General features: G+C 42.9%; 1 protein-coding gene across 3 annotated transcripts; it reads right to left on the bottom strand.

The window, feature by feature from the left end:
- Window positions 1–989: 989 nt before the first annotated feature.
- LOC127333382 (uncharacterized) lies at window positions 990–13909 on the bottom strand. Of its 3 annotated transcripts, none has more exons than XM_051359777.2 (8): window positions 13764–13909; window positions 12680–12790; window positions 12400–12467; window positions 2612–2681; window positions 2283–2386; window positions 2097–2201; window positions 1728–1827; window positions 990–1584 (listed from the first exon to the last, which is right to left on the bottom strand). In XM_051359777.2, exons 2-8 carry the CDS (start codon window positions 12761–12763, stop codon window positions 1408–1410), a joined length of 708 nt encoding a protein of 235 aa, XP_051215737.1. In that variant the 5' UTR covers window positions 12764–12790; window positions 13764–13909; the 3' UTR covers window positions 990–1407. The 3 variants fall into 3 exon arrangements, with proteins under 3 accessions (XP_051215737.1, XP_051215736.1, XP_051215738.1); XM_051359776.2 differs by having other exon boundaries at window positions 12680–12784; window positions 13764–13905; XM_051359778.2 differs by having other exon boundaries at window positions 13702–13887.
- Window positions 13910–26469: the final 12560 nt, after the last annotated feature.

Genomic DNA, 26469 nt, shown 5'->3' on the forward strand with positions numbered 1-26469 from the left:
AACTCTTTGTCACTTATAGGCTTGTAACTTTAGACAAGTAGTAGTTTGTATTCTAGAGAAAACTTTAGAAAAGTAGCCGAGCTCGCTGTCAATTTCTAGGGAACTATGCAGACCAAACCATTCCTCTAACGACAAGTTGCCGGATTCGATAGTGACTTCGGAGAAGAGTCCTGCAATGAACAACATTTTGATAGCCGCCCGTTTATCAGGGTAAATTCTGACTGGAATATAGCAAAAAAGCTTTTTTTAAAAGGAAGTATAACAGACGCTTGTTTCTCGTTTGCAATTAGAAAGACACTTTTGAACAACTGAGCGGCAGCGCTAGCTCACTATTACTCGCTTGCAGTCTCGTATCTCCTGTCGTTTGCAACACCATTCAACTTTCCGTTTCACACATCTTGTTATTGTGCTTAGGGACACAATCAAAGACATAATTTCAAAGATGCAAAGACATAATTTCAAAGCTGTCGCAGTCGGCAAATGATGCCACAGGAGGTGCGCAGCACGCCAAGTTAGACCAAGCTCGTTCGTGCACCAACATCATGTCTTTTTTTTTATCTTGATCTCCTAGCTGTCACGTTAATTGTGCTGATTTGGTGGTCTGCCTTTAGTCCTCGCACCTTTGCCTTTCCAAAACATTTCCACCGGTCAGACACATCTTATCCTCACCCCTGTGGAATTTTGAGGTGAATCCGGCACGTGTCGGCTGGGGCAACGATTTGTATGAAGCAACTACTCTAGCTAGGCCAGATCGGTGAAAATGAACCGATTCAGAAATTAGAGATGAGGGCGACGGAGGGATATACGAACTACTAATAAGCATCAGTCTGGCGATCCTTTTGGCGAATGAACTAGCAGGTGTTGGACGGGTGAGACGGACTGCTTGAACCTTAACCAAAGATGCCATTACCTATATATCATCTTAATATTGATTGTAGAGATAACACTAACCTCTACTTTCTAGATATACTTGAATCGATGAAGGCAAATAGTCCATGTCATATGCACTTATGTAGCACACCAAATTTAGGCTTCTATTGTTGTACGGGGGTACAATGCATGTGTCGGCTGATTATTCACCTACTGATGGCGAATCACAAAAGTGTGCCATGTATAATACTCCCTCCATCCCAAAGTTGTCTTAGATTTGCAAAATGTTGGACATATCTACACACCATTTAGTGTGTAGGAACAGCTAAATTTAGACAAATCTAAGACAAGTTTGATGAGACGGAGGGACGACAAGTGGAACTGTAGTACACTTCACAGTTAACAAACAAAACAAGTATACATTGCTTCCCCGTCGTGTGAATAATCATAACGAAAGCGCAGGGGGTGCTCGCTCTGGTCAATATATGTCATGTCAGAACCGTTTCTGATGGCATGATCTCAGCAGCGGCAGTGACATCAGGTGACCCGTATGAGCAGAACTACCATGACAAACATGCAAGCCATCATGATGATGAGCAGCCACTGGACACAACCTGTCCTGGAATGCCGCGAGTATACCTCTGATGCGTGTGCGGTCGATCGACTGGTGCTTGCCAAGCTATGTTCCACAGCCCTCTCTGTGCAATCAAGTATCTGCGACAGCGGTAACCAGCAAGTGAACATTCTCAATCAACATACAACAGAAAAGGAACGGTAATTCGTTGAATGTGCAAACTGCAAAGATAAGGTAACTTTATCCACAGGGGAAAAAACGCCAACGCGGCAGAAAAGCCTACCTTCCCTGTCTCTTGCACAGACTGATTCATTACAAGGCTACTTTCCTTTAGTTGGTGCGCTAACTCAACCATTTCGTCAGTCAAATCTTCTTGCAGCTCTCTGTGCGGTTAGAATATCCAAACCAGTAAGAGGAAAACCAGTATATTCATCGCTTGATCTTGCACAAGCCTGATGTTTTCAAGCATGCTCTTAAAGGGAGAGAAAATTGCATTGAGTACTGATTATAAATTCAGCTTTTCATAACAGCAACATCAGTGTCAACCATGTGCAACCAAGCAATGTGCATATATAAGCATAATGAGAGCATTAAACAAGAAGCTGAGATCAAAAAGAATCTTTGAGAAAAATGGAAATAGACAAGAACGTACCTCTGCCTTTCAACGCGAGTCTGAGCGTCTGCATCCAATTTAATTGGTGTTCCAACATAACTTTGTTTTCTGTCATGACTGTTTGGTTCAATCTCAAAATGAGCTCTGTTTAATTATTTCCGTCAGTTCATTTGTTGTAATTGTAAATATAACATAAACAAACAATATGGGGGGAAATCAAGTTACGTTGATCTCCTCCGCAATTCTGATGACAAGGTTATCGTACTTTCTATCTGATCTCCTTGACAAGACTCTCCTCTGATTTCATCAGCCAGCTTTTCATTTTCTGGCTGCATGAGTAACATGATAGCAAGGAAAGTGAATCTAGAAGCTAGCTTATACGATTAATGGTAGCGTGCACTAATCTGAGAAATCAGTTCACATGAAGAACTTGAGAAACCATATGTTGACATATTGTGTTGTATCTAGTTCTACAAAGTTAAACATGATAGAAGCACAAATGGAGGAATTTAAAACATTAATGAACAACAGGAATTGGCACGATAAAAACGTACTGGAGCAAAGAGCGTGGCAGCTAATGCTTCAATCATTTCTGAATATCCGCTAGGCTTAGCTTTTGAAACACTGAATCAAGAAAACAATCATGAATGTTATTCTTATCTTAAAAAGTAAAATGCGAGCAATAAGCAGCAAAACAAGTTTCAACAAAGCTAGATAATTTCTCTGCTCGATCGACTATCCAGCAGTAAGATTGTTGGGGTAGAAGCCAAGCAGTAACCAAAAATTAACCATAAAAGTGCAGGATGTAAAGTGACAGAAGACATGAAAACTTATAGCTTTGATATTTAAGAAAAAAAAGGGTCTAGGCTATACTACAGGAGATATCATAGAATACGAAGTGTAATTATGGAACGTAAGGAGAACAGTGAACAGACATAATACAGTACATAAGGTGATATTTTGTTATCATGTCTATATACAGCATCGATTCTGACGGATATCACACCAGGTACACCATCTTCTTCTTTTTCAAAATGAGATTCTACAGCTACCATATGTTGTTTTGTTATAGGTATTACACATATACTAGAAGGACCTTGCGCGTCTTGCCGCACCATTCTTTGTTGTTATCGTTTACATGTTTGGTTCAGATGTGAGATATTAGATCGGATGTAGTTTTGGTCTATATTTATGCAAATAAAACCACTCCCAGCAGCAAAGTGTTACATCCGCTGGAAAAAAATAAAGCGAACTAAATTGTAAATGTGTATACAAAACTAAACTCTGATGACAAATATAGCGGACAAACAATATATACAACAAACACTAACTAAAAAAGAAATACCAAAGCTAACCAACTCCTGAAAACACGTATACATAAAGTTCCAGACTAAAATAATTTGGTAAACACCAACAAAAACAATGTCCTTTTCTCATACTTCTTTTCAAAGGAAATGATGGTGTGACTGAACAGAGCATCAAACAAGACCCAAGCCCTTCAAGTAACCTCTTGGACAGAAAAGGGGAATATCAGATACATCACTGATTTTTTCGAAATGGAGATACATCACTGATGTTGTTTTGTAATATTTGAGAATATAACTGAATTCAAGGAGAAAGGTTTCGAAATGTAAACATCGGGAAAAGCAGGTTAAGAAGAAATCTCAAAGGCTAGAAGTTAGGTGTACCCTAACCTCCATCAATAGTTATCAGAGCTCCATTCTCAACAATGCTATGAGAATAGGAGGCACAAACTGTTCCAAAGCTAATTGGCAGTAAAGAATACCAAGTTATATGATTAATTTATTTGCTAAAACTGAGAGATCGATGACACAAAGATCGCAAGACATGAGATACAAATTTATTAAACATTAACTTCCTTTGAATATAGATGGTCTATGTAATGCATACCGAAACGATAGAACATAACGTTTTTGGCTTGAAAAGTATAACATGTGGCCATTGAGCGTTATTGGGGCTTCATTTCTAATTGTCTCGGTATTATTAATTAGTTCACCATATTATAACATGGGCACACAACTTCAAAACATCATCCAACTTGAGATCACAAGGTCTATAGATTAGGACCATGAGTGAGTGAGACAAATCTGATTGTAATAGTAGCATAAAAAATACCTTGAACCCTGAAATGGATATGATAAAGGTATCTACAAGAACAACATTCTGTGACATCTCACATAATTTCTTTATTGTAATACAAATATTTGTCTGAGAGGGAAATTTTGTCCTCTGAACTCTGAGCACCAGCTCGGTGGCAGGAGCAGCGGCGTCAATCCAATCTGTCCATAGTCCATACCCATAGTCTCACACGCAAACTATTGAGCAAATCACAGCACCCAACCAAGCGTAGAGGACACCGCACAAACTGACTAAACTGGGAAAACCAAGGACATCCTTCTTTGTCACGCAGAACCCCACCGATCTATTCCACATGCCACGCAACCACGCACATGTAACCTGTTGCCAAACTTCGCAAGCGGCACGAAGCCCCGACATATGTGCCCAAACGAAACTAATAGTTCCCCGTCAACAGGTGGGCCAGCTAGCATGCATGAGACCCTCCGGGGGAGAACAACTCCCTACTTCTATGGAGCTCAGCTAAGAGCATCTTATAATGTCATCTACTCTCACAAACCAAAATATTTCACATAGAAGAGGGAACACAATGATTTAAAAAAAAAGTGCACTATGTACATAATCATTCGTCATCAGGCAATACAATACAACAAAAAATCCTGGCACACATACTCTCTACCTATATGCCAATAGTTGCACTTTGTGGGTTCCATATAAGTATTCCCCTAAGATCATTGAAGTTTTATAGAAATATCTTGTTTTATTAGTTGACGAATCTAGGCTTTCTAGTGAGCATTTGAATAGCAATGCTGATATACATTTGTCATCACAAATTGGTCATTCTTGATATGTATGGCCTAATTATCCTAAAAAAAGTTACTGACAACCTTGAGATATTTAGACCAAACTAAGCGTGACCTACTGAAACATGAGGAATATATCTTAATGAAAAACAGCCAAGCGTATGGAAGAGACTTATGTAGCCATTATCATTATCTAGAATGGGCACAACACGCAAGGAGGTAAATAGGACCAATGAAACATTATGATTGCCGCCAACAATAGAAGAAGATTTTAAGACATGTTGGACACGTGAAAAGATTCAAAAGAGATCTAGAGAATAACAATATATTTCTAGGTGAAATCAAACAAATATGCATAGTTCGGGTGAAAAGATTAAGTGAACTTTAATAGAGACACTAATGCGGAAAATATGATAACAACCTTTGCAGGAATTTACATGGCTGCTATAGGATCAGTAACACCTACCACTTTGCAATTCGATCGATAGTACAACTAACAATATTGTACGATATTAACGGAACTTGACTGGATGCCACAACCATCTTCATCATGCAAATATACCATAACTTGACAATAATAATGCAACATGAGCATCTAATACTTACCGGTGTGGTTCTAGTAAATCATGGTGGCTTACAGAAATACTAAACTACACGGGATAGACCTACAATTATAAAAAGGAAGCGAATTGTGGAGAAAAGGTGAAAGTAATTTGGCGCAGAGAACAACTAATATTCTAAATATTTACTTAGTAACTGAAAATAGGACTAAGTGTATTTTAAATAGGGTATTATGACATAAAGCAGGTAATGCAATAACATACTTAACATCACTATTTGTATGAAGACCTTCTCTAGCATCCTAGACATCCATACCAAAATACCACCTGGGCTGGGCTCCAGCATTTGATAGCAAAATCTAGAAGATTTCTTTTTTAGGATAGGATCACTCAGTAACTCACACACCTGAGGTAGATATATGCTTTCATTAAAATAATTAGTAGCCTTGGAATTTACACAAGTTCAAGCGAGACAGCTAAATGTAAAATTACCGGTAGAATATTAACCTACTGTTGATTCATCATCAACAATATGCTTCATATATAGTTTTTTCTTTGGCCTCCACAGCATCCAAAGTCAGTTACAATCAAGCCATATAGATCAATTTTTAAATCGAGTTGTGTAATAAATTACTCAATGAACGGAAATCAATAAAGTAGAAACAGATGCAACTATGTAACTTCAACTTACAAAAGGGGAACCTCTTACCAGACTCATTTTGGAACAGGTAATTTTTTTTTTTTTTTGAGAGAGAATTGGTAAACTTTTCGGACGCATGAAGTGTTGTGTCTCTGGTCCATCCACCCAATAAACTCGTCTATTTAAAGTCACCTGGAGAAACGATGATAAGATTTAGGGACCCATTCTATTGTAGGAGGGAAGAGGACAAAAATGGAGGGCAGAAACCCCATGGCGACTTCAACACCCTGTCGCCCATGGTTGATCTCGGGCGAACTGGGCAGGGAAGGGTAACTGTCACGGAAACCCACCTAGTGCTCACTCCTAGGGTGCGAGATTCCAGTCCTCTCCGTGTAGTTTACACTGTGCAACATTTATCAACATGCATTCTTACAAACACTTGGTGTGCACTTGGGAGACATGCTTTACTAAACTGGGGAAAGACATGGTCGAAGGTGGTAATAGCGCTTGGTGCATACGCGCCTAGGATATCAGATTCACAACAGGGGAGCGAGACTGAGTACCACCGGGCATACCATGACTTGGAGCAGGTAGCCGTGCGAACGAACTTGCGTACTCCCTCACGGAACCGCGACCAGATGCGGGCGGGAGCGGTCTAGCACACCACCAGGTCCACAAACGGCGTCCGTAGCAGCGGCGTGCCTCATCGACGCGCTATTGAACAGAAATCCAGACACGGGGGGAGATGTCGAGTGGCACTATGTCCACGAATGGCGCCGATGGCCGGCCAGCCTCGTCGATGCGGCATCGGTCACCGCGAACAGAAAGCCAGATGCGGAAGATGAGATCGATCGCCACCAGGTCTCATGGAAACCGCCGCCGGGCCAAGAAGCACATGGAGAGAGACTGGATGAAGCTCAAAGACAGCAGCAAACCGACCTCAAGACTGTGTTGGGCCCGTCCACGCGTCTCCAAGGAAGTGCTGCACGCGGAACATTACGTCGGCGGTAGGTCCACAAGACTGTGGTGGGCCCTCGATCAACCACAGAGCGTCAAAACACTGGGAGCTTAGTGCTCTTCTAAGATGTGACAGCTAGATTTACTAATGAAATACCATCGATGCCTTTTTATTTGCCGTCCTAGAATTCATGCCATCAAACTGTCAAAAGTTTGTGCACCAATAGATTTATGATTTAAAACAACCTAGATTGATATAACAACTTTCTAAATCACATTCGTCAATTAGATTACTTTGTACTACCTCTGGTCCCTATTAATTGACGCGGTCACTGCACTAATCTATGTGCATGCACTGAACTCCTCCGCGTCAGTTGAAAACGACTGGAGGGAATATAATATTATTGTAATAGTACATCTTAATGTCAAGTCGTAATATGTAATGGTCAAAGTAGCATCTCAAAGACATTAATAAGTCGAAAACTGCAAGTAAAAGATAATAGAGCGACTAAAAGCCTAAACCGAGTGCTAGGTATACAGCCAGTGCCTAGCTAATCCTGTGTAACATCCCAACCTTGTTATATCTAAATAAATGAGTGATCATGTGCATCTCATGCATGTAGTTTGCATTTGAGTAAATTTTGCATCAAAGTTTAATAATTTTCAATTATGCAAATCTCTCTATGTTTCTTCTCCATTCAAAATCTCTCAAGATTTTCAAAACTAAGCAACATGGACTTGTTGTTATTCAATAAGACCATGTGTGTTTGATAAATTCTCTGTCAGAATTGAGGTTCAAACTATATTAAAAAACAGATTTGAATTTGGTTTAGTTTTGGAGAAATGAAAACTAGAAAAAGAGAAGGGAAAAAAAATAGAGAGAAACCCTCTTCTCTCTCCCCTGGGCCGCAGCCCATCTCTTTTTCCCTCTCTCCTCTCTCTGGCCGCAGCCCAGAACGGCCCAAGTGGCCCAGCCGCACCACTTTGCCAGCCCAACAGTTTTTCCAGGGGGTTTTCTGGAAAAATGTCGTCTTCCCCGCGCCTCCAAGCTGCTGCCTGGCGCGCGCGCGGCCGCTCGATGGCGCCGGCGGCCAGGATGAGCTCCGCCGCCCCCTAGCGCCTACAAGTAGCTCCGCCGCGGCCGCCCTAAACCCTAGCCCCACTCTCCCCTCTCCGGCGCTCTCCCGTGACCCCCCAAACCCTAACCCTACTGCTTGCAGGGACGGCCGGCCACCGTCGATTCCGGCGCCGGCGAGCATCCCCGGCCACCGTCGACCACGCCATCTTGCTCGCGGTGAGCTGCCGCTCCTCCCTAGCCCCTCGCTTTCCCCTCTCCCCCTCTGTATCGTCGCCGCCACGGGCCACCTGCCCCGGCCTCCGCCGCTCATCAAGGGCGGCGCCGCCACCAAACTGCTCAGTGCGTCGCCCCGCACCTTTTGCCCCTGCCCGCGCGCCCTATCGCGGCCTGAATCGCCCGATTGAGCCTCAACCAGAGCTCAATTTCGAGCTCATGGCCGGCTGACGTCAGCATGACGTCATGCTGACGCCATATTGCCTTTTTCTATTTTCTGTATTTTCTGATAATCAGTTATGTATTTCTTTAAATAGGAAATATTATGACAGGTGGACCCCATTTGTCAGGATTTTAATAATTTAGGAAATATTTTAGAAAATAATAAAATTATGACATGTGGGTCCAAATTGTTAAACTTTTATTATTTTTGTATAATTTTCAGAAATTGTTTTAAAATGAATTAAATTTTGGAAATTCATAAGTAATTCATTTTAAATCCGAAAAATATAAAATTATATATCAAAATGATCAGAAAAACTTTTCCTAATTGTTTATCCATGTTTCATACATCTTTGAACCAATTAAATATGAGCCTTAGTAGAAACCCTATTTTGACCCCTCTCTTATGTCGGGATCGATGCCGAACCCCCTTAATTTCCATCGATGCACCTAGGGTTACCCAAACCCCTTTAATATGACATGTCATCATATGGTATGTGCATTGCATTGTACCCTGTCTTGATTGTGCTCTTCCTTTCCGGTATTTGGTTCTTCTCGATAGGGACCGAACGCGAGCCTGAGATCAACGCCACCGAAGAAGCGACACCGAACAACGAGGGACAAGGCAAGCCCTAACCTTTGGTTCATATATGGTTTCGAAATGCTTTTACTTAGGTTATTACATATTGCATACACTTCAAATATGTTTTATCGTGATTGTAGATATCCTATGTGTGCACAATCTATCCTTGTAGCCTAAAGTTCTGATCCACCGCTCCCAAAGAAACTAGGTTGAGCTTGATCGCATCGCTAGAGCCTTATATATGATATGCTTAGCCATGCTTAGGCATTGAAGTCTGATCCATCCAGGTTGATGAATCGAGCTACGAATGAACCTAGTTTGTCGGGATGACGTGGTAAGATCGAGAGATGATGTTAATAAACATGCTAAAGGCTTGGATGGGCCGCCACATGGGTATGTGGTGATTTGACTCGTTCTCGCCGATACTAGGACTGAGTTCTCGCCTTCGGAACCAAGGCGAGCGTACGGACCACACGGGGCCCATGGGAACCCCTTGGCCCGAACTTACCTAGCTTACCCATGAGTCAATTAGTTTGCGAGTTCCATTTGCCATACGCATGGGGAAAGGTGGAAAAGGTTTTCAAAGTGCATCATACAGGGCGTGGCCGGGGTGAAGGATGCTGGAGGCATTGAACTGGATCTCCTGCGCATAATGACCGGGACCGCCTCGGAGAGTGGCTACCTACGATGACGGAGCTCCCCAGTTAGTTTGACTCATGGAATAGGCGAAGTAAGGGAAAGGTTTTGGTCGACCACCCTCTGCCGGCACACTAAGGAAGTGTGTTAATCTAGTGGCACTAAGAGTCGGTCGGCGCGTGTGGGTAAAGTTGTACACCCCTGCAGGGTAAATCTTTTCGAAAAGCCGTGTCCACGGTTATGGACGACTTGGTGATGGATTCTGTGATCATAGACAACTTGAACCTAATCGTAAAACTTGATGTCAATGTGTGATAAGGATCCCTTCTCAGGGTGTCGAGGGGTGATCCTAGGTGATAGGTTCAGGTGATGATGAAGATTCGGTGGATTCAACATGATGAGATTAGAGCTAGAGTTGTTAACGCTCTCTTATCCCCTTTTGAAAATGGTCTGAATAGACGAGCTTCTGCTCCCTCCTGTTTACAAAGGAAAACTGGCTTTCCGCAAAATAAGCTCCACATAAAGCCTCGCATACCCGCTTTGCTAACAGGTTGTACTAAGTCTTGCTGAGTCCCTGTACTCAGCCTTGCATGCTTTGTTTCAGAGGAAATTCCTCCAGCTGATGGTGGCTTCTACCTCGACGTCGACGAGTAGATCGGAGTTCCTCGGGCGGCGGCACTGAGACTTATGGGTGGGACGTCGCCTTATGTTATGGCCTCTTAGGCCCTTTGCAGTCTTGTTATCTAGATAACATAATTTGCTTTCCGTTGCTTGTTGAATTGTGGTCAGTGACCTCTGCGTGTAATAAATTTGGATCTTAACTCTGCTAAGAGTTGTAATATATTTGCTTTGAGTCGTAGAGTCACTGTTGTGTTACCGATTCTCACCCTGTAGGCCCTAGAGATCTAGGTTAGGCTTATGCCAGATGTGATATCTGGGTTTGTCTAGCCCTGACCTCCGGGGTCGCGACATCCTGCATGCTCTGACTTCTGCGCCATCTCACCCCTAGGAATCCGCAGGCAAGGGCCTTGTTCTAGGTAGAAAAAATAGCCAACTCCCGTTCTTCCAGCCTCAAGTCTGCAGGTAGAGTATCAACTTTAATTTTCTTTTGGAGTTTTGGACTGGCCCATCTGTAAAAGTATTCCACACATTTCCTAAAATCTACTACTCTTGAATTTAGTTTTGGTTGGTATTAGTGTTCTGATTTCATTGAGTTATTAGCATTCTTGGAACTAAATTTCTCAGCAAATTCAATATTCATATTTAGCAACCAACACTCCATTACCCACTTCCAGAATTTCCTGACACACAGTGAAGAATCAAAATTATGGATGTCTATACCGATACTAATGCACAGTGCTGTGCAACATCATTAATTGATAGCTTGTTGGATGCACAAGAATCATGAAATAAGAGACAGATGAGGTGCATGAAAGTTTTATACCGAACTATGAGTCGCGTTCTTCTCATATTACCAGTTGGGTTCCACCTCGATGGTGGTGGGCAATGGTGAGTCCGCCCTCTTCTGGGAGGACCGATGGGTGGACGGCAGATCCATCAAAGAGATGGCGCCGGAGGTTTACGCGCTGGTACCTAAGCGACGCAGGAAGGTGCGTACGGTTCGCGAGGCGCTGCTCGATCGCTCTTGGATCCCTGACATAGCAGGAGCACCAAGCGCCCTCGCGATGTGGCAGTACGTGCGGCTATGGGGCAGGCTAAGAGGGTTCCAACTTTCGACGGAACAAGATAGGATGACCTGGCGATGGACGACGGATGGCCAGTATACCTCCCACTCCTGCTATGAGGCCCTCTTCCAGGGAGCGATCACCTCAGCATCTTGGGAGCTAAACTGGAAGTCCTGGGCGCCTCCGAGGGTGAAATTCTTCATTTGGCTGGCCTGCCTGGACAGGTGTTGAACGGGTGAGAGGCTGGCACGTCGGGGCCTTCCGCATGCGCCCAGATGCCCACTCTGTGATCAGGCTGAGGAGACTATGACGCACCTCCTCACAGGGTGCTCTTTCTCCAGGACGATCTGGTTCGAGGTCCTCTCGTGGATTCAATCCACCTCGGGACCTCCGTCGGAGGGCGACTTCGCGGAGTGGTGGTCGCTGGCGGTGCGTACTACCCCCCGCCAGCTGCGCAAGGGTACCTCGTCGATCATCATGCTCACGGCGTGGTGGATCTGGAAGCATCGGAACGCTGTGATCTTCGACAATGCACAGCCGTCGGTGCCCTCCTTATTCGACGACACCAGGACTGAGGCGCGGCAATGGGCGGACGCGGGAGCCCGGGGTGTTCGCCTTCTACTCCCCTAGAATAGGGTCTCTTTTCTTGTAGCGCGGGGTGTTTGCCCCTCCATGGGGGGCATGTACATATAACCTTCTTTATCTATCAATGCATCGAAACGCAAATCTTTTGCGTTTCCGCGAAAAAATATTACCAGTTGGGTTTCTTTCTCAAGTTATGCATTCTCAACAAACATTAGCTGGATAACAGTTCGCGGAATTATGTAGATCTAGCAAAGCTATACGAGACCTACAAACACATGAGTACCTTGATAACCCTTCAGGTGTACTTTCTGCTCCGAGCTGCTCCAACAGCCCCCTGGCCGTGGTTACATACTACAATTGGAGACTGTCAGTTTTCGTGCACAATACATACAAATTGATGATGACTAGCACAATTCGCTTCTCATTGTTGAAAACTGAAAAAAAAAAAACTGGCAATATCAAATCACCTAGTTTTCCTCATAAATCTTTTAATAATAAGGGGAAAAATGGTCCTCATTTAGGCTAGAAGAAAGCAATGAGCTAATAACAGAATCTTAGCTTACATGGACAAGCTTGGCCTGATTCTGCTGTCTAGGAGCTGCCTCAAGCAGCCTTCTCAGGTTCACTTCAACCTTGCTGAGCCCCATGGTCAAAATGATTAACACAGACTGTCACTGAATCATCAAAACAAAGAGGAAAATATTATGTTATGCCCAACAAACAGACTAAACTCTCTCTTTAACCATCAACAAACAGATGTCACCCTTAAAGCATAAGCAGAACGAAGTCAAACCCATGAAGCTAGGAGCCTAGGACCAGTAGATGGTACTAAACAAGAGTTGACGTAGGATTAGCAATAATCTGAGAATTTTCAAACTGGCACACAGATGAATATCCTGCAGGGTATAATTATGCCATGCGACCATAGCATTCCGGAGGCCGGTGGGAAGTAGCAACAAAATTATTTCCCCTGCTACCTGTTCTACCAGCTACTCTCCTAATCTATTTCAACATCTAACTCAACCATAGAACACAAACTATCCAATCCACAAAGCCAATCAAGCTGACAAGGTCATGAAAAAGGCATCAAACCCTCATTCAGTTCACCAAACTTATTTTTCACTTTCAAGTCACATGCTATTAATAATTAGTCAAACACTTCACTGGACATATTGATGTTCAAGTAGAGTAGAAACATGCATCCATCATTCAGTTGCTGAAAATTTCTTACTTGGCAATGTATAGCTATAGCTTATATCAACCAGTCGGCCAAAACACCTCTGATTTGATCGGGGGTCATTCTGTTTGCTACATAGAGTTTTTTCTACTAATAACAAAAATTTTGAGGCAGCAACTACTCTAGCCTGCAACCAACAGCCAGCGGTCTAATAGACCAAATCCAAAGCTTCGAGACACCATCAAAGATGGAGCGGGAGTGATGCAGACATCGCTGGGGCATAATCGCTTCACCTATGGATCTTGCTTCCTGGTATTCGAAAAAACGGAATTGAAACCATTTACGTCCTAACCCTAGCGCCCCTACGATTTCACGAAAGCAACGAAAATCATCAAATTGCTACCCTACCTCACAATATATCACCCTTTTTTTACTGCATCCTTAAGGATTGCGGGGGGGAGGAGCAATACCATATGCTGATTCATGTGTCGGTCATCGGCTCGTCGTGGCGGCCGCTGGTGCGCGGTCGACGGATTCGGCGGAGCAACCGGTGGGCGAGGGTGCGCCGGCCAGCAGGTGGGGTGGCGAGGCTAATGGGCCACATACCCGTGAGGTTTGGGCCGTGGGTTAACCTCAGCGCCTTCCTGTTGGCCGGCCCAGCCGCTCAAGGAAAGGTTTTTCTGTGATTTTTTTCTATTGTTTTTTTTTGAAAGAAAATCAGATTTGAAACCTTTCATGTTATAAAAAAATGTTCAAAGTTGTAAAAGTTCAAATTTAAAGAAATTGTTGTTCAAATGTTAAATATGTTCAAATTTAGAAATTTGCTAAAATTTGAAAATTGCTCGAATTTGAAAATTGCTCGATTTGAAATTTGCTCGAATTTGAAATTTGGTCGAATTTGGAAAATATGTTCACAGCGGAAAATGGAAAACCTGAAAAATATAAAAAATAAAAACCAAATGAAATAAAAAAATAAGAAACCGAAAACTGACCAAAGCAGAAAAAATCAAAAAGGAAAAACCAAAAATAAAGGAAAAGACCCGAATCATATGGGCCACGGCGCGCTCGCTCCCGCCCGCGGGTGGGCATTAATCCACCCTCCAACAAGACAAGAAATAGATTTTCCCCCGGGCGCCCCTATACATCGCTTGTGTGCGTGCATGCATGCGAGTGCCTTCCTCATGCGTAAGATTGGGCTAACCTAGGAACGGGTCGTTGGGCAGGTTTATTCTATTATTTTATTTTGTTTGACAAAATTTTAGATTTAAAACCTTTCACATTTTGAAGAAAACATATTTGAAAATTTTCAAATTTAAAAAAAAGGTCCAAATTTGAAAAAAAAACTAACAAAATCAAAGTAAAAAATATGATAATTTTAAAATTATTTAAATTCGAAAAATTGTTCAAAGTTAGAAATGTTCAATCTTAAAAGTTGTTCAAACATGAAAAAAATTAAATTTGTAGAATGCTTGCATTTCAAACTTATTTGAATGAGAAAAAATTTCAAATTAAACAATTCTTCATATTTTAAGAGTTCTTCATATTTTTAAAAAGGTTTAGAATTTTAAATCAGAAATGAAAACAAACAAAAATAAAAATAAAAATGGAAAACGTTAGAAAAATGAAAATTCCCAAAAAAATGAAAATAACCGAAAGAATAAGAGAAGCAGAAATAGAAGGTTCTCTAGAACCTTCAAAAAACCGGAAAAGACCATGCACCACGTTAATGGGCCATAACCCAGGTGGCCACCCTGTGTGCGTGCAGCGTATTCCCGTGCGCACGTGGGCGATAAATGCGGTTCACGGCTTGTGTGAGAACGGGAGAGTGCTCTCTCTCCATATGCCTCAACTCATACTTTCCGGATACTTAATCCCACCTTTATAACCACCCATTTACGCAGTGGTGTTTGGTGTAATCAAAGTACCTTTCCGGTATAAGTGATTTACATGATCTCATGGTCATAAGGACTAGGTAACTATGTATCGAAAGCTTATAGCAAATAACTTAATGACGAGATCTTATGCTACGCTTAATTGGGTGTGTCCATTACATCATTCATATAATGATATAACCTTGTTATTAATAACATCTAATGTTCATGATTATGAAACTAATCATCCATTAATCAACAAGCTAGTTTAAGAGGCATAATAGGGACTTCTTGTTGTCTACATATCACACATGTACTAATGTTTCGGTTAATACAATTATAGCATGATATATAAACATTTATCATAAACATAAAGATATAAATAATAACCACTTTATTATTGCCTCTAGGGCATATCTCCTTCAGTCTCCCACTTGCACTAGAGTCAATAATCTAGATTACATTGTAATATACCTAACACCCATGGCATTCTAGTGTTGGTCATGCTTTGCCCTAGGGATAGCTTTAGTCAACGGATCTGCTACATTCAGATCAGTGTGTACTTTGCAAATCTTTACTTCTCCATCTTCGATGTACTCGCGAATCGAATGGTAACGCAGCTTGATATGCTTCAGCCTCTTGTGTGACCTTGGCTCTTGTGCATTGGCGATGGCACCCATGTTATCACAGTAAATGATTAATGGGTCCAATGCACTAGGAACCACACCGAGCTCTACAATGAACCTCTTCATCCATACCGCTTCTGATGAAGCCTCTGAAGCCGCTATATACTCGATTCTGTTGAAGACTTCGCCACCGTGCCTTTGCTTCGAGCTTGCCCGACTTACTGCGGCACCATTCAATATAAACACGTACCCAGATTGTGACTTAGAGTCATCGGGATCGGTGTTCCAACTTGCATCGGTGTAACCGTTTACAACGAGCTCTTGGTCACCTCCATAACAAAGAAACATATCCTTAGTTCTTTTCAAGTACTTCGGGATATTCTTGACGCTGTCCGAGTGTTCCATTCACGGCTCACTTTGATATCTGCTAGTCAAACTAACGACATGTGCTATATCCGGTCTAGTACATAGCATGGCATACATGATAGATCCTCTGCCGAGGCATAGGGGATATTACTCATCCTTACTCTTTCTTACGTCGTAGCCGGTCCTTGAGTCTTACTCAAGACCTTGCACAATAACATAGGTAAGAACCCTTTCTTACTTTCGTCCATTCTAAACTTCTTTAGAATCTTGTCCAGATATGTACTCTGTGATAGCCCTATTAGGCGTCTTGATCTATCTCTATAAATCTTGATGCCTAATATATACGATGCTTCACCAAGGTCTTTCATTGAAAAACTATTATTCAAATAACCTTTAACACTGCTTAATAGTTCTATATCATTCCCGATCAATAATATGTCATCTACATATAATATCGGGAATGCTACGAGCTCCCACTCACTTTCTTGTAAATACAGGCCTCTCCATGACCTTGTATAAACCCGAAGTCTTTGATCACCTTATCAAAGCGTCGGTTCCAACTTCTTGATGCTTGCTTCGGTCCATAGATTGAACGCTGAAGTTTGCATACTTTGTTAGCATTTTTTAGGATCGACAAAACCTTTGGGTTGTACCATATACAACTCTTCCTCAATGTCTCCATTAAGGAACGCCGTTTTGACATCCATCTGCCAAATCTCATAATCGAAAAATGCAGCTATTGCTAACAAAATCCTCACAGATTTTAGCTTTGCTACAGGTGAGAAAGTCTCATCGTAGTCAACTCCTTGAATTTGTCGGAAACCCTTTGCGACAAGTCGAGCTTTATAGACAGTAATATTACCATCAGCATCTGTTTTTCTCTTGAAGATCCATTTATTCTCGACAGCCTTTCGACTATCAGGTAAGTCTACCAAAGTCCATACTTTGTTATCATACATGGATCCCATTTCGGATTTCATGGCTTCTTGCCATTTGTTGGAATCTGGGCTCATCATTGCTTCTTCATACGTCGCAGGGTCCTCATCATTGTTATCCACAATCATGACATTTAGACAAGGATCATACCAATCAGGAGTGGCACGTTCCCTTGTCGATCTGCGAGGTTCGATAGTTTCCTCGTTCGAAGTTTCATGATCATTATCATTAGCTTCCTCTGTTGCCGGTGTAGGCGGTACGGAGTACAACTTCCGTCTTGCGCTACTCTGATCAACGAGTATAGATTCATCAATCTCATCGAGTTCTACTTTTCTTCCAGTCACTTCTTTAGTGTGAAATTCTTTCTCAAGAAAGTTTCCGTTCTTAGCAACAAAGATTTTGCCTTCGGATCTGTGATAGAAAGTGTACCCTATAGTTTCCTTAGGGTATCCTATGAAGACGCATTTCTCCGCTTTGGGTTCTAGCTTGTCCGGTTATAACTTTTTTACATAGGCTTCGCAACCCCAAACTTTCAGAACGCAATGACTTAGGTTTCTTATTAAACCATAATTCATACGGTGTCGTTTCTACGGATTTTGATGGTGCTCTATTTAAAGTGAATGCGGCTGTCTCTAATGCATAACTCCAAAATGATAACGTCAAATCAGTAAGAGACATCATAGAACGAACCATATCTAAGAGAGTTCGATTACGACGTTCGGACACACCGTTTCGTTGTGGTGTTCCCGGCGGTGTCAATTGTGAAAGTATTCCGCATTTCTTTAAATGCATGCCAAACTCATAACTCAGATATTCACCTCCACGACCAGATCGTAAAAATTTAATCTTCTTGTTACGTTGATTTTCTACTTCACTTTGAAATTCCTTAAACTTCTCGAAAGTTTCGGATTTATGTTTCATGAAATAGATATACCCATATCTACTCAGATCATCTGTGAAGGTTAGAACATAACGATAACCACCGCGCGATGCTACGCTCATTGGTCCGCACACATCGGTATGTATTGTCAACACCCGGATTTTTAAGTCCGGATGCCTATTATGTCATACATCGCAATCCCAGGAAATTGTTGTTGCGAGGCATAATAGTTAAGTATCACAGTCATCATTCATTACAAACCATAATGTCTTACAAATTGGAATCACATGATCCATATTACACGAATAGTTGATCTAATGATCAACGAACAAACACAAGTTCATAGCGGAAGCGTAAGATACAAGGACTCTCTAGTCCACAGGCCAACGCTTGACGTTAGAAGCTCCTAGTTGTGGTAGACGTCCTGCTGATCGTCCTCCTCGTACTGCTGCTCGGCTTCATAGTCTGGCCATTTGAATAGCCAGGGACAAAGCCGTGAGTACTTTAAGTACTCGCAATCTAATACTAAAGTAAGTACTAGCATTGACATAATGGTGTTCTAAGCTCTAAGTTTATTTGCATAAAGCCAATTTTCTTTCATAAACACTTTTGTAAACAACTCCCCATGTGCTAACTAACTCAAGTGGGAACATTAGTGTCATTCCCACAACTCTGTTGTGATACAAAGTCAAAGTCACCGTTCAAGTTCAAGTTCAAAAACACCAGTCACAAAGATATAATTTCTGATGACGAAAACAGAATGGCCTTTCCAATTGTCCATATCCGTGGACGCGGCTATTCGAATAGTTCTACACTCTGCAGAGGTCGCACACTTGTGCCACAACATTTGATTACATCCGTCAGGGATAAAACCCTGAATAATCGTAACTCAGTACGCGGATCATCAACCGTTAACCTTTCATTTACACACCCTAGTATAGGCACCTCTCCCCATGAGCTTGGCCTCCCGGTGAAAACCAACTGTTAACCCGGGAACTGCACAGGGCTTGGGCCGGACATTCACCTCATTTTCACGTCATATCTCAGCATCTGTTTGGTTGTAGAGGCAGCTTTCGGCATAACCCCGATGACGCTTGTTTAGAGGGAACCCATACTAAGACACATAAATTTCCAGCTAAGCCCTACCCATAATCAGGTATTGTGGGGGTACTCAAAAATTGGAATGGTATCGCATCCACTCAATCATCAGTTTTTAGCCAAAGTCACCAAGTCAACTTCAGTGTCATATTCACCTTCAAAAACTTTCAATGGAAATGACTAATCATTCCAAGGTTTTCACCATCATCATTTCATCAACACATGTTCCCATCTAGAGTAGTCCTTTTAAAATTTGCACTAGCCACTATGTGTGAGGGGTGCTAAGTATTTGCTTTGCTTCTAGGCTAAGTTTGATACTCTTGTACTAACTCCATACTAACCCAGTAATTCATAAATCAAAGGTACTTTGATAAAACAAATGTAAATAAAGCTTGTAAAGTAAAACTGGGAAGTAGGATCATAAGCATAAAGTAAATGGGGTAATGCCTTGCTCATGGTGAGCTTTGCACTTTGCAAGAGTATTATCTTGCCTTGGTTGGGAAACTGATCAAAGTGGTCTTCTTCTTCTTGGAAGTAGACCTCCTCCTCCTCCTGGTACTCCTCGGTACTAGCGTCTAAAATACGAATACGGAGTACACAATCATCACACCAAACTAATTTACTAAACTATGCACAAACATGGTTCACACACTTAAACTAGCATCACCCATTACTAATAAGTTGGTGGATGTGTTTTTCTTAATATTTAAGAAAACTAATTTCCTCTCATACTAGTCTTAATGTTACTTTGAATTATTCAGAGAATAATTTCCTCTCATTATCTTTTTAAGATTTAATTTCTCTTATGCATAATATGTGACCTAGGTTGACCCAAGTCAACCTCTTCACACTTATCATTTGGAGAAAATGATTTAAATGAGGTGAGCACCTCATACCATTTAATTCTAGCATAACCAAGATTTAATATCACCAACAATTCCTATGGGACCTAAATAACCAGAGTCTCCACTTCATTTGGAATTGGTGGTGACAAGATTTAAATGAGAGGAAACTCCCTCATAAGATTTCTTAATAGTTTTGGACAAAATCTTTGACTAGAGATAGCCATAAGGGCATTTAACACAACTAAGCCATGATCAATCAAAGTAGGCATGGCATATTTTTGTAGAAACAATTAGTATAAGTGAAAAGTGAATTATTGGAGGTGGAATTAACTAAAAAGCATTTAGGGTTGATTTTTAAGAATTATTATAAGACAGAAAAGTCCCTGCCTTATTTATTTTGTCATTTTAATTTTACAAAAGATCTAGGGTTCTATCCAGTGGCATTGTGTAGATAATTTCCTAAGGTTTCCAAAAATATAAAGTTTTCAAAATTTGGCCAAGTAGATTTGTCACTATTGAATTTCAAAGTTTGCATCAGATTAAGATATTTTTCTAATTTCCAAAATTGAATTCAAATCGGTGGGCTTGCGCGGGAAAAGAACTTGGGCCGGCCCAGTACTGCGTCCAGCGCAGCGGGCCGCCTGACAGTGTGGGGACCACACGCCAGTGTGTTTTAAAACACCGAAACGGTACGGGGGAGGTGGACCGTAGGATTAGAGTTGGATCGGACGAACGACAGACGTCGTCGTCTCCGGCGAGAAGGGCGAGTACTGGCGGCGACGGCAGGGGGTCGGAGGGAGTACCAGGCCGTTGCGAAGTGCAGCGATGGCGCGGAGAAGGTGTAGTAGATGAGGAAGCCCTGGGAGCAGCGGCGGCGCTCCGGGAGGCGCCAATCGAAGCAGAGCTTCCGCGGGCTCCGGCGAGCTTGAGCTTGCGATTCGAGCAGTGGAGTGGCTAACTGGTGAAATTGAGCGGTCGAGGAGAGCTGTGAGGATGAGTGGAGGCGATTGGTGTGCTCGGATTGAGAGGAGGCGTCCTCCTTTTATAGCGGCGCGAGGTGGCCGAAGGGCGGAGCGGGGTCATCGTCGTCGTCGACGTTCCAAGGTCGCGAAGAGGCAAGGCATGGGCGCGGCGTGTTACTGGTGTCCTGCAGAAGCTGACGCGCGTGATCGTGGCGCGGCAGGGGCTCTGTAGTGATGGTGCGTTTGACGGGAGCTCTCGGGCCATGGCGGACGGTCGTGGACGCGGTCGTCGTCTGCGGCGTTCCCGCGGCCTCGTGCGCGTGTCCAGGCGAGGCAGGGAGCCGTTGTGCGTCTACTGGCGGTGAGAGAGGGAGCAGTGGTGACGCGAGGGCGCGGGCGTCAGCACGCTCTGGCGCGTCCAGGGTGATCGCCATGCGCGCTCTGGCGCGGCATGGGCGTGTCTGGGCGCGTCGGGGCGCGACGTTTTCTACCCGTTGCGGTAAGATTTTTCGTCGAGGCAGTGTTGGGTCTTGCTCAGGTGAGTGAGAGGGAGGGGAATGACAAGGTGATGCATGCTGGATTTGACCAGGTGAGGAGATGGCATGAATTGGCCATGCCATGCCACGGCATGGCAATGTTTGATCCATTTGATCTCTCCTTGACCAGTGCAAGTGGTGGTGATGGTGTGGTGAGGTGAGAGGGAGGCTCCAGGGTGCAGAGAGGGCAAGGTTGGACCAAGTCCAAGGTAGAAATGAGGTATGGGCTCCAATTTTCACCCTGCCAGCAAGGTGTTCGACAGAATGCCCGCAAGAAGAAGATTTTTGAATTTTGAAATTCTTTTTGGTGGGTTGTAATCAAATAATAAATGGAGCATTTTGGTGGTGGTGGTGGTCAAAATGGAATTGATATGCAAAATCACATTTTGCATATGATCTTACATATGTGAGAAAGTTCCAACTTTGCTTGCTTCCCATTTGAAATTGGTAAAGATTTTGGGGTGGTGGTTTTGGGCAAGTTGAAGTGCTTGATGTTGTCTTGGATGAGGTGCAAAGAAATGGTCCAGGGTAGAAGTGAAAACTCAAAAGCCAGGGGCTCAAAGTGAGCATCAGGGTAAAAATGGCACAAGTGACCCTATTGCATGTAACTTGGAAAATGAATTTGATTTTGGTTTGATTTGAGTTTCTTCACTTCCAATAGTGTTTAAAAGTGTTTAGTAACCATTTACAACCAATGGTGCAAGCCAAAGTGGTCTAGGTTAAGTATTTGCAAAAATGGCATAGGCCTTATGTGTGTGTGAAGTTGATTTTTAGAAATTCTTTTATATTTCAATTTTATTTGGCTAAGGGTGATCAAGTGATCATTGCTAAGGTTTTAGGATGAGAGTAACACACAAACAAGCATCATGGCAAAGGCACACTCAAATAACTTAATAAGGTGAGCTAATATGCATAGTCCTATATGATGAGAAAAAGTTTTTGTTGGCTCCAAATTTTGGATTCTTGAATTCTCTCTCTTGTTCATTTTATTGAAACTTGGGATGTTACATGTATGATTTCCAATAAGTCAGTAGCTCGCTCCATCATACCAGAAAATGGAGTCTTAGTCATTTTACCCATTAGACATGCTTCGCATCTATCAAGTGATTCAAAGTCGAGTGATTCAAGTAATCCATCAGTATGGAGTTTCTTCATGCGTTTCACTCCAATATGACCAAGACGACAGTGCCACATATAAGTAGAATTATCATTCAATTTAATTCGCTTAGCATCAACGTTATGTATATGTGTATCACTACTATCGAGATCTAACAGAAATAAGCCATTCTTTTGTGGTGCTCGACCATAAAAGATATTATTCATAAAAATAGAACAACCATTATTCTCAGACTTGAATGAATAACCGTCTTGCATTAAACAAGATCCAGATATAATGTTCATGCTCAACGCAGGTACATAATAACAATTATTTAGGCTTAAAACTAATCCCGAAGGTAGATGTAGAGGAAGTGTGCCGACAGCGATCACATTGACCTTGGATCCGTTTCCAACGCGCATCGTCACTTCATCTTTCAGTAGTTGTCGTTTATTCTTTAGTTCCTGTTTCGAGTTACAAATATGAGCAACCGAACCAGTATCAAATACCCAGGTACTAGAACGAGAACCAGTGAGATAAACATCTATAACATGTATATCAGATATACCTTCTTTCTTCTTCTTGACAAGGCCGCTCTTCAGATCAGCCAGATACTTGGAGCAATTATGCTTCCAGTGTCCCTTCTCCTTGCAGTAATAGCACTCAGCATCCGGCTTAGGGCCGTTCTTAGGTTTCACAGGAGGCGTGGCAGCTTTCTTGCCACCCTTCTTGAATTTTCCCTTAGACTTGCCCTGTTTCTTGAAACTGGTGGTCTTGTTGATCATCAACACTTGGTGCTCTTTCTTGATCTCAATCTCAAGACTTTTAGCATGCCAAAGAGTTCGAGTAACTCCTTGTTCATGTTACGCATATTGTAGTTCATCACAAAGTTCTTGTAACTTGGTGGCAGTGATTGAAGGACACGATTAATCCCCAGTCTGTTAGGAATCACTGTTCCCAAGTCACTGAGTTTCTTCGCATGCCCGGTCATGGCGAGCATGTGCTCACTAATGGAGCTGCCTTCTTCCATCATGCAGCTGAAGAATTGTTTCGATGCTTCATAGCATTCCACAGCCGCATGAGTCTCAAAAATAGCTTTCAGCTCTTTCATCAACTCATGAGGATCGTGGTGCTCAAAACGTTTTTGAAGATCGGATTCCAGACTGCACGGGATGGCACACTGAACTTGAGAGTACCGAATTTTCGGAGTCTCGTAAACAGCTTTTACTTCATCGGTTTCAGTTTCTGCAGGAGGGTCACCTAGCGGTGCATCAAGCACATATTGCAGATTTCCGCCAGAGAGGAATATCCTCACATGACGGAACCAGTCGGTGAAGTTGCTACCGTTGCTCTTAAGTTTTTATTTCTCTAGGAACTGGTTAAAATTGATTGGGGACGCCATCTCTACAACATATATTTGCAAAAGTTTAGACTAAGTTTATGACAAATTGAGTTCAAATTTTAATTCAACATAATTAAAAATCTAGGTGAACTCCCACTCAAAACAATATCCCTCGCATTGTCTTAGTGATCACACGAACCAAATCCACCGCACCTAAGTCCGATCATCACGAGACAAGGTGTGATTTCAATGGCGAACACTCAAAGTGTTCATCATATCAACCATATGATTCATGCTCTACCTTTCGGTATCACGTGTTCCGAGACCATGTCTGTACATGCTAGGCTCGTCAAGGCCACCTTAGTATCCGCATGTGCAAAACTGTCTTGCACCCGTTGTATGTACTTGTTGATTCTATCACACCCGATCATCACGAGATGCTTCGAACCGACAAGACTTGGTAACGGTGCTACTAAGGATGAACACTTTATTATCATGAGATTTTAGTGAGGGATCATCTTATAATGCTACCGTCGCGATCTAAGCAAAATAAGATGCATAAAAGGATTAACATCACATGCAGTTCATATGTGATATGATATGGCCCTTTTGTCTTTGCGCCTTTGATCTTCATCTCCAAAGCACGGACATGATCTCCATCATCTTCGGGCATGATCTCCATCATCGTCGGCGTAGCGTCAAGGTCAATGGCGCCGTCTTCATGATTGTCCTCCATGTAGCAACTATTACAACTACTTTGAAATACTACTCAACATGAAATTTAAAGACAACCATAAGGCTCCTGCCGGTTGCCACAATACAATAATGATCATCTCATACATATTCATCATCATATTATGGCCATATCACATTACCAAACCCTGCAAAAACAAGTTAGACATCTCTAATTTGGTTTGCATATTTTACGTGGTTTAGGGTTTTCGAGAGAGATCTAATCTACCTACGAACATGAACCACAACGTTGATACTAATGTTTTCAATAGAAGAGTAAATTGAATCTTCACTATAGTAGGAGAGACAGACACCCGCAAAGCCTCTTATGCAATACAAGTTGCATGTCGAACGAGGAACAAGTCTCATGAACGCGGTCATGTAAAGTTAGTCCGAGCCGCTTCATCCCACTATGCCACAAAGATGCAAAGTACTCAAACTAAAGATAACAAGAGCATCAACGCCCACAAAACCATTGTGTTCTACTCGTGCAACCATCTATGCATAGACACGGCTCTGATACCACTGTAGGATAACGTTGCATAGAAAATAAAAAAAATTCCTACCGCGAACACGCAATCCAAGCCAAGATGCAATCTAGAAGACGGTAGCAACGAGGGGTTTATCGAGTCTCACCCTTGAAGAGATTCCAAAGCCTACAAGAGGAGGCTCTTGTTGCTGTGGTAGACGTTCACTTGCCGCTTGCAAAAGCGCGTAGAAGATCTTGATCACGATCCCTCCGGCGCCACGAACGGGCAGCACCTCTGTACTCGGTCACACGTTCGGTTGTTGATGAAGACGACGTCCACCTCCCCGTTCCAGCGGGCAGCGGAAGTAGTAGCTCCTCTTGAATCCGACAACACGACGGCGTGGTGTCGGTGGCGGTGGAGAACTCCGGCGGAGCTTCGCTAAGCGTGCGGGAGCTATGGAGGAGAGGGGGGCGGCTAGGGTTTGGGAGAGGGGGGCGCCGGCCTCAAGGGGTGCGGCCACCTTGGTGGTTGTTGGGGTGGCCGGCCCCCTCCCCTTGTCCCTCATTATATAGGTGGAAGCCCCAAGGGTTGGACTACAAGTCTCCGAATAAGACCCGAACCCAAAACCTTCCATATGATAGGGAAACCTACCCAAGCTAGGACTCCCACTAGAGGTGGGAGTTCCACCTTCCATGGAGGGGGTGGCCGGCCCCCCTTGGGGGAGTCCACTTGGGACTCCTCCCCCTCTAGGGTTGGCCGGCCATGGAGGTGGAGTCCCTCCGGGACTCCACCTTCCTTGGTGGTTTCTTCCGGACTTTTCTAGAACCTTCCATAGAACCTTCCGCATCATTTTAATTCACATAAAATGACATCCTATATATGAATCTTATTCTCCGGACCATTCCGGAACTCCTTGTGATGTCCGGGATCTCATCCGGGACTCCGAACAAATATTCGAACTCCATTCCATATTTCAAGTACTACCATTTCAACATCCAACCTTAAGTGTGTCACCCTACGGTTCGCGAACTATGCGGACATGGTTGAGTACTCACTCCGACCAATAACCAATAGCGGGATCTGGAGATCCATAATGGCTCCCACATATTCGACGATGACTTTAGTGATCGAATGAACCATTCACATACGATACCAATTCCCTTTGTCACGCGATATTTTACTTGTCCGATGTTTGATCTTCGGTATCACTCTATACCTTGTTCAACCTCGTCTCCTGACAAGTAATCTTTACTCGTATCGTGGTATGTGGTCTCTTATGAACTTATTCATATGCTTGCCAGACATTAGACGACATTCCACCGAGAGGGCCCAGAGTATATCTATCAGTCATCGGGATGGAAAAATCCCACTGTTGATCCATATGCCTCAACTCATACTTTCCGGATACTTAATCCC

This window comes from Lolium perenne, chromosome 2 (genome assembly GCF_019359855.2).
Source record: "Lolium perenne isolate Kyuss_39 chromosome 2, Kyuss_2.0, whole genome shotgun sequence".
Taxonomy (NCBI): Eukaryota; Viridiplantae; Streptophyta; class Magnoliopsida; order Poales; family Poaceae; genus Lolium; species Lolium perenne.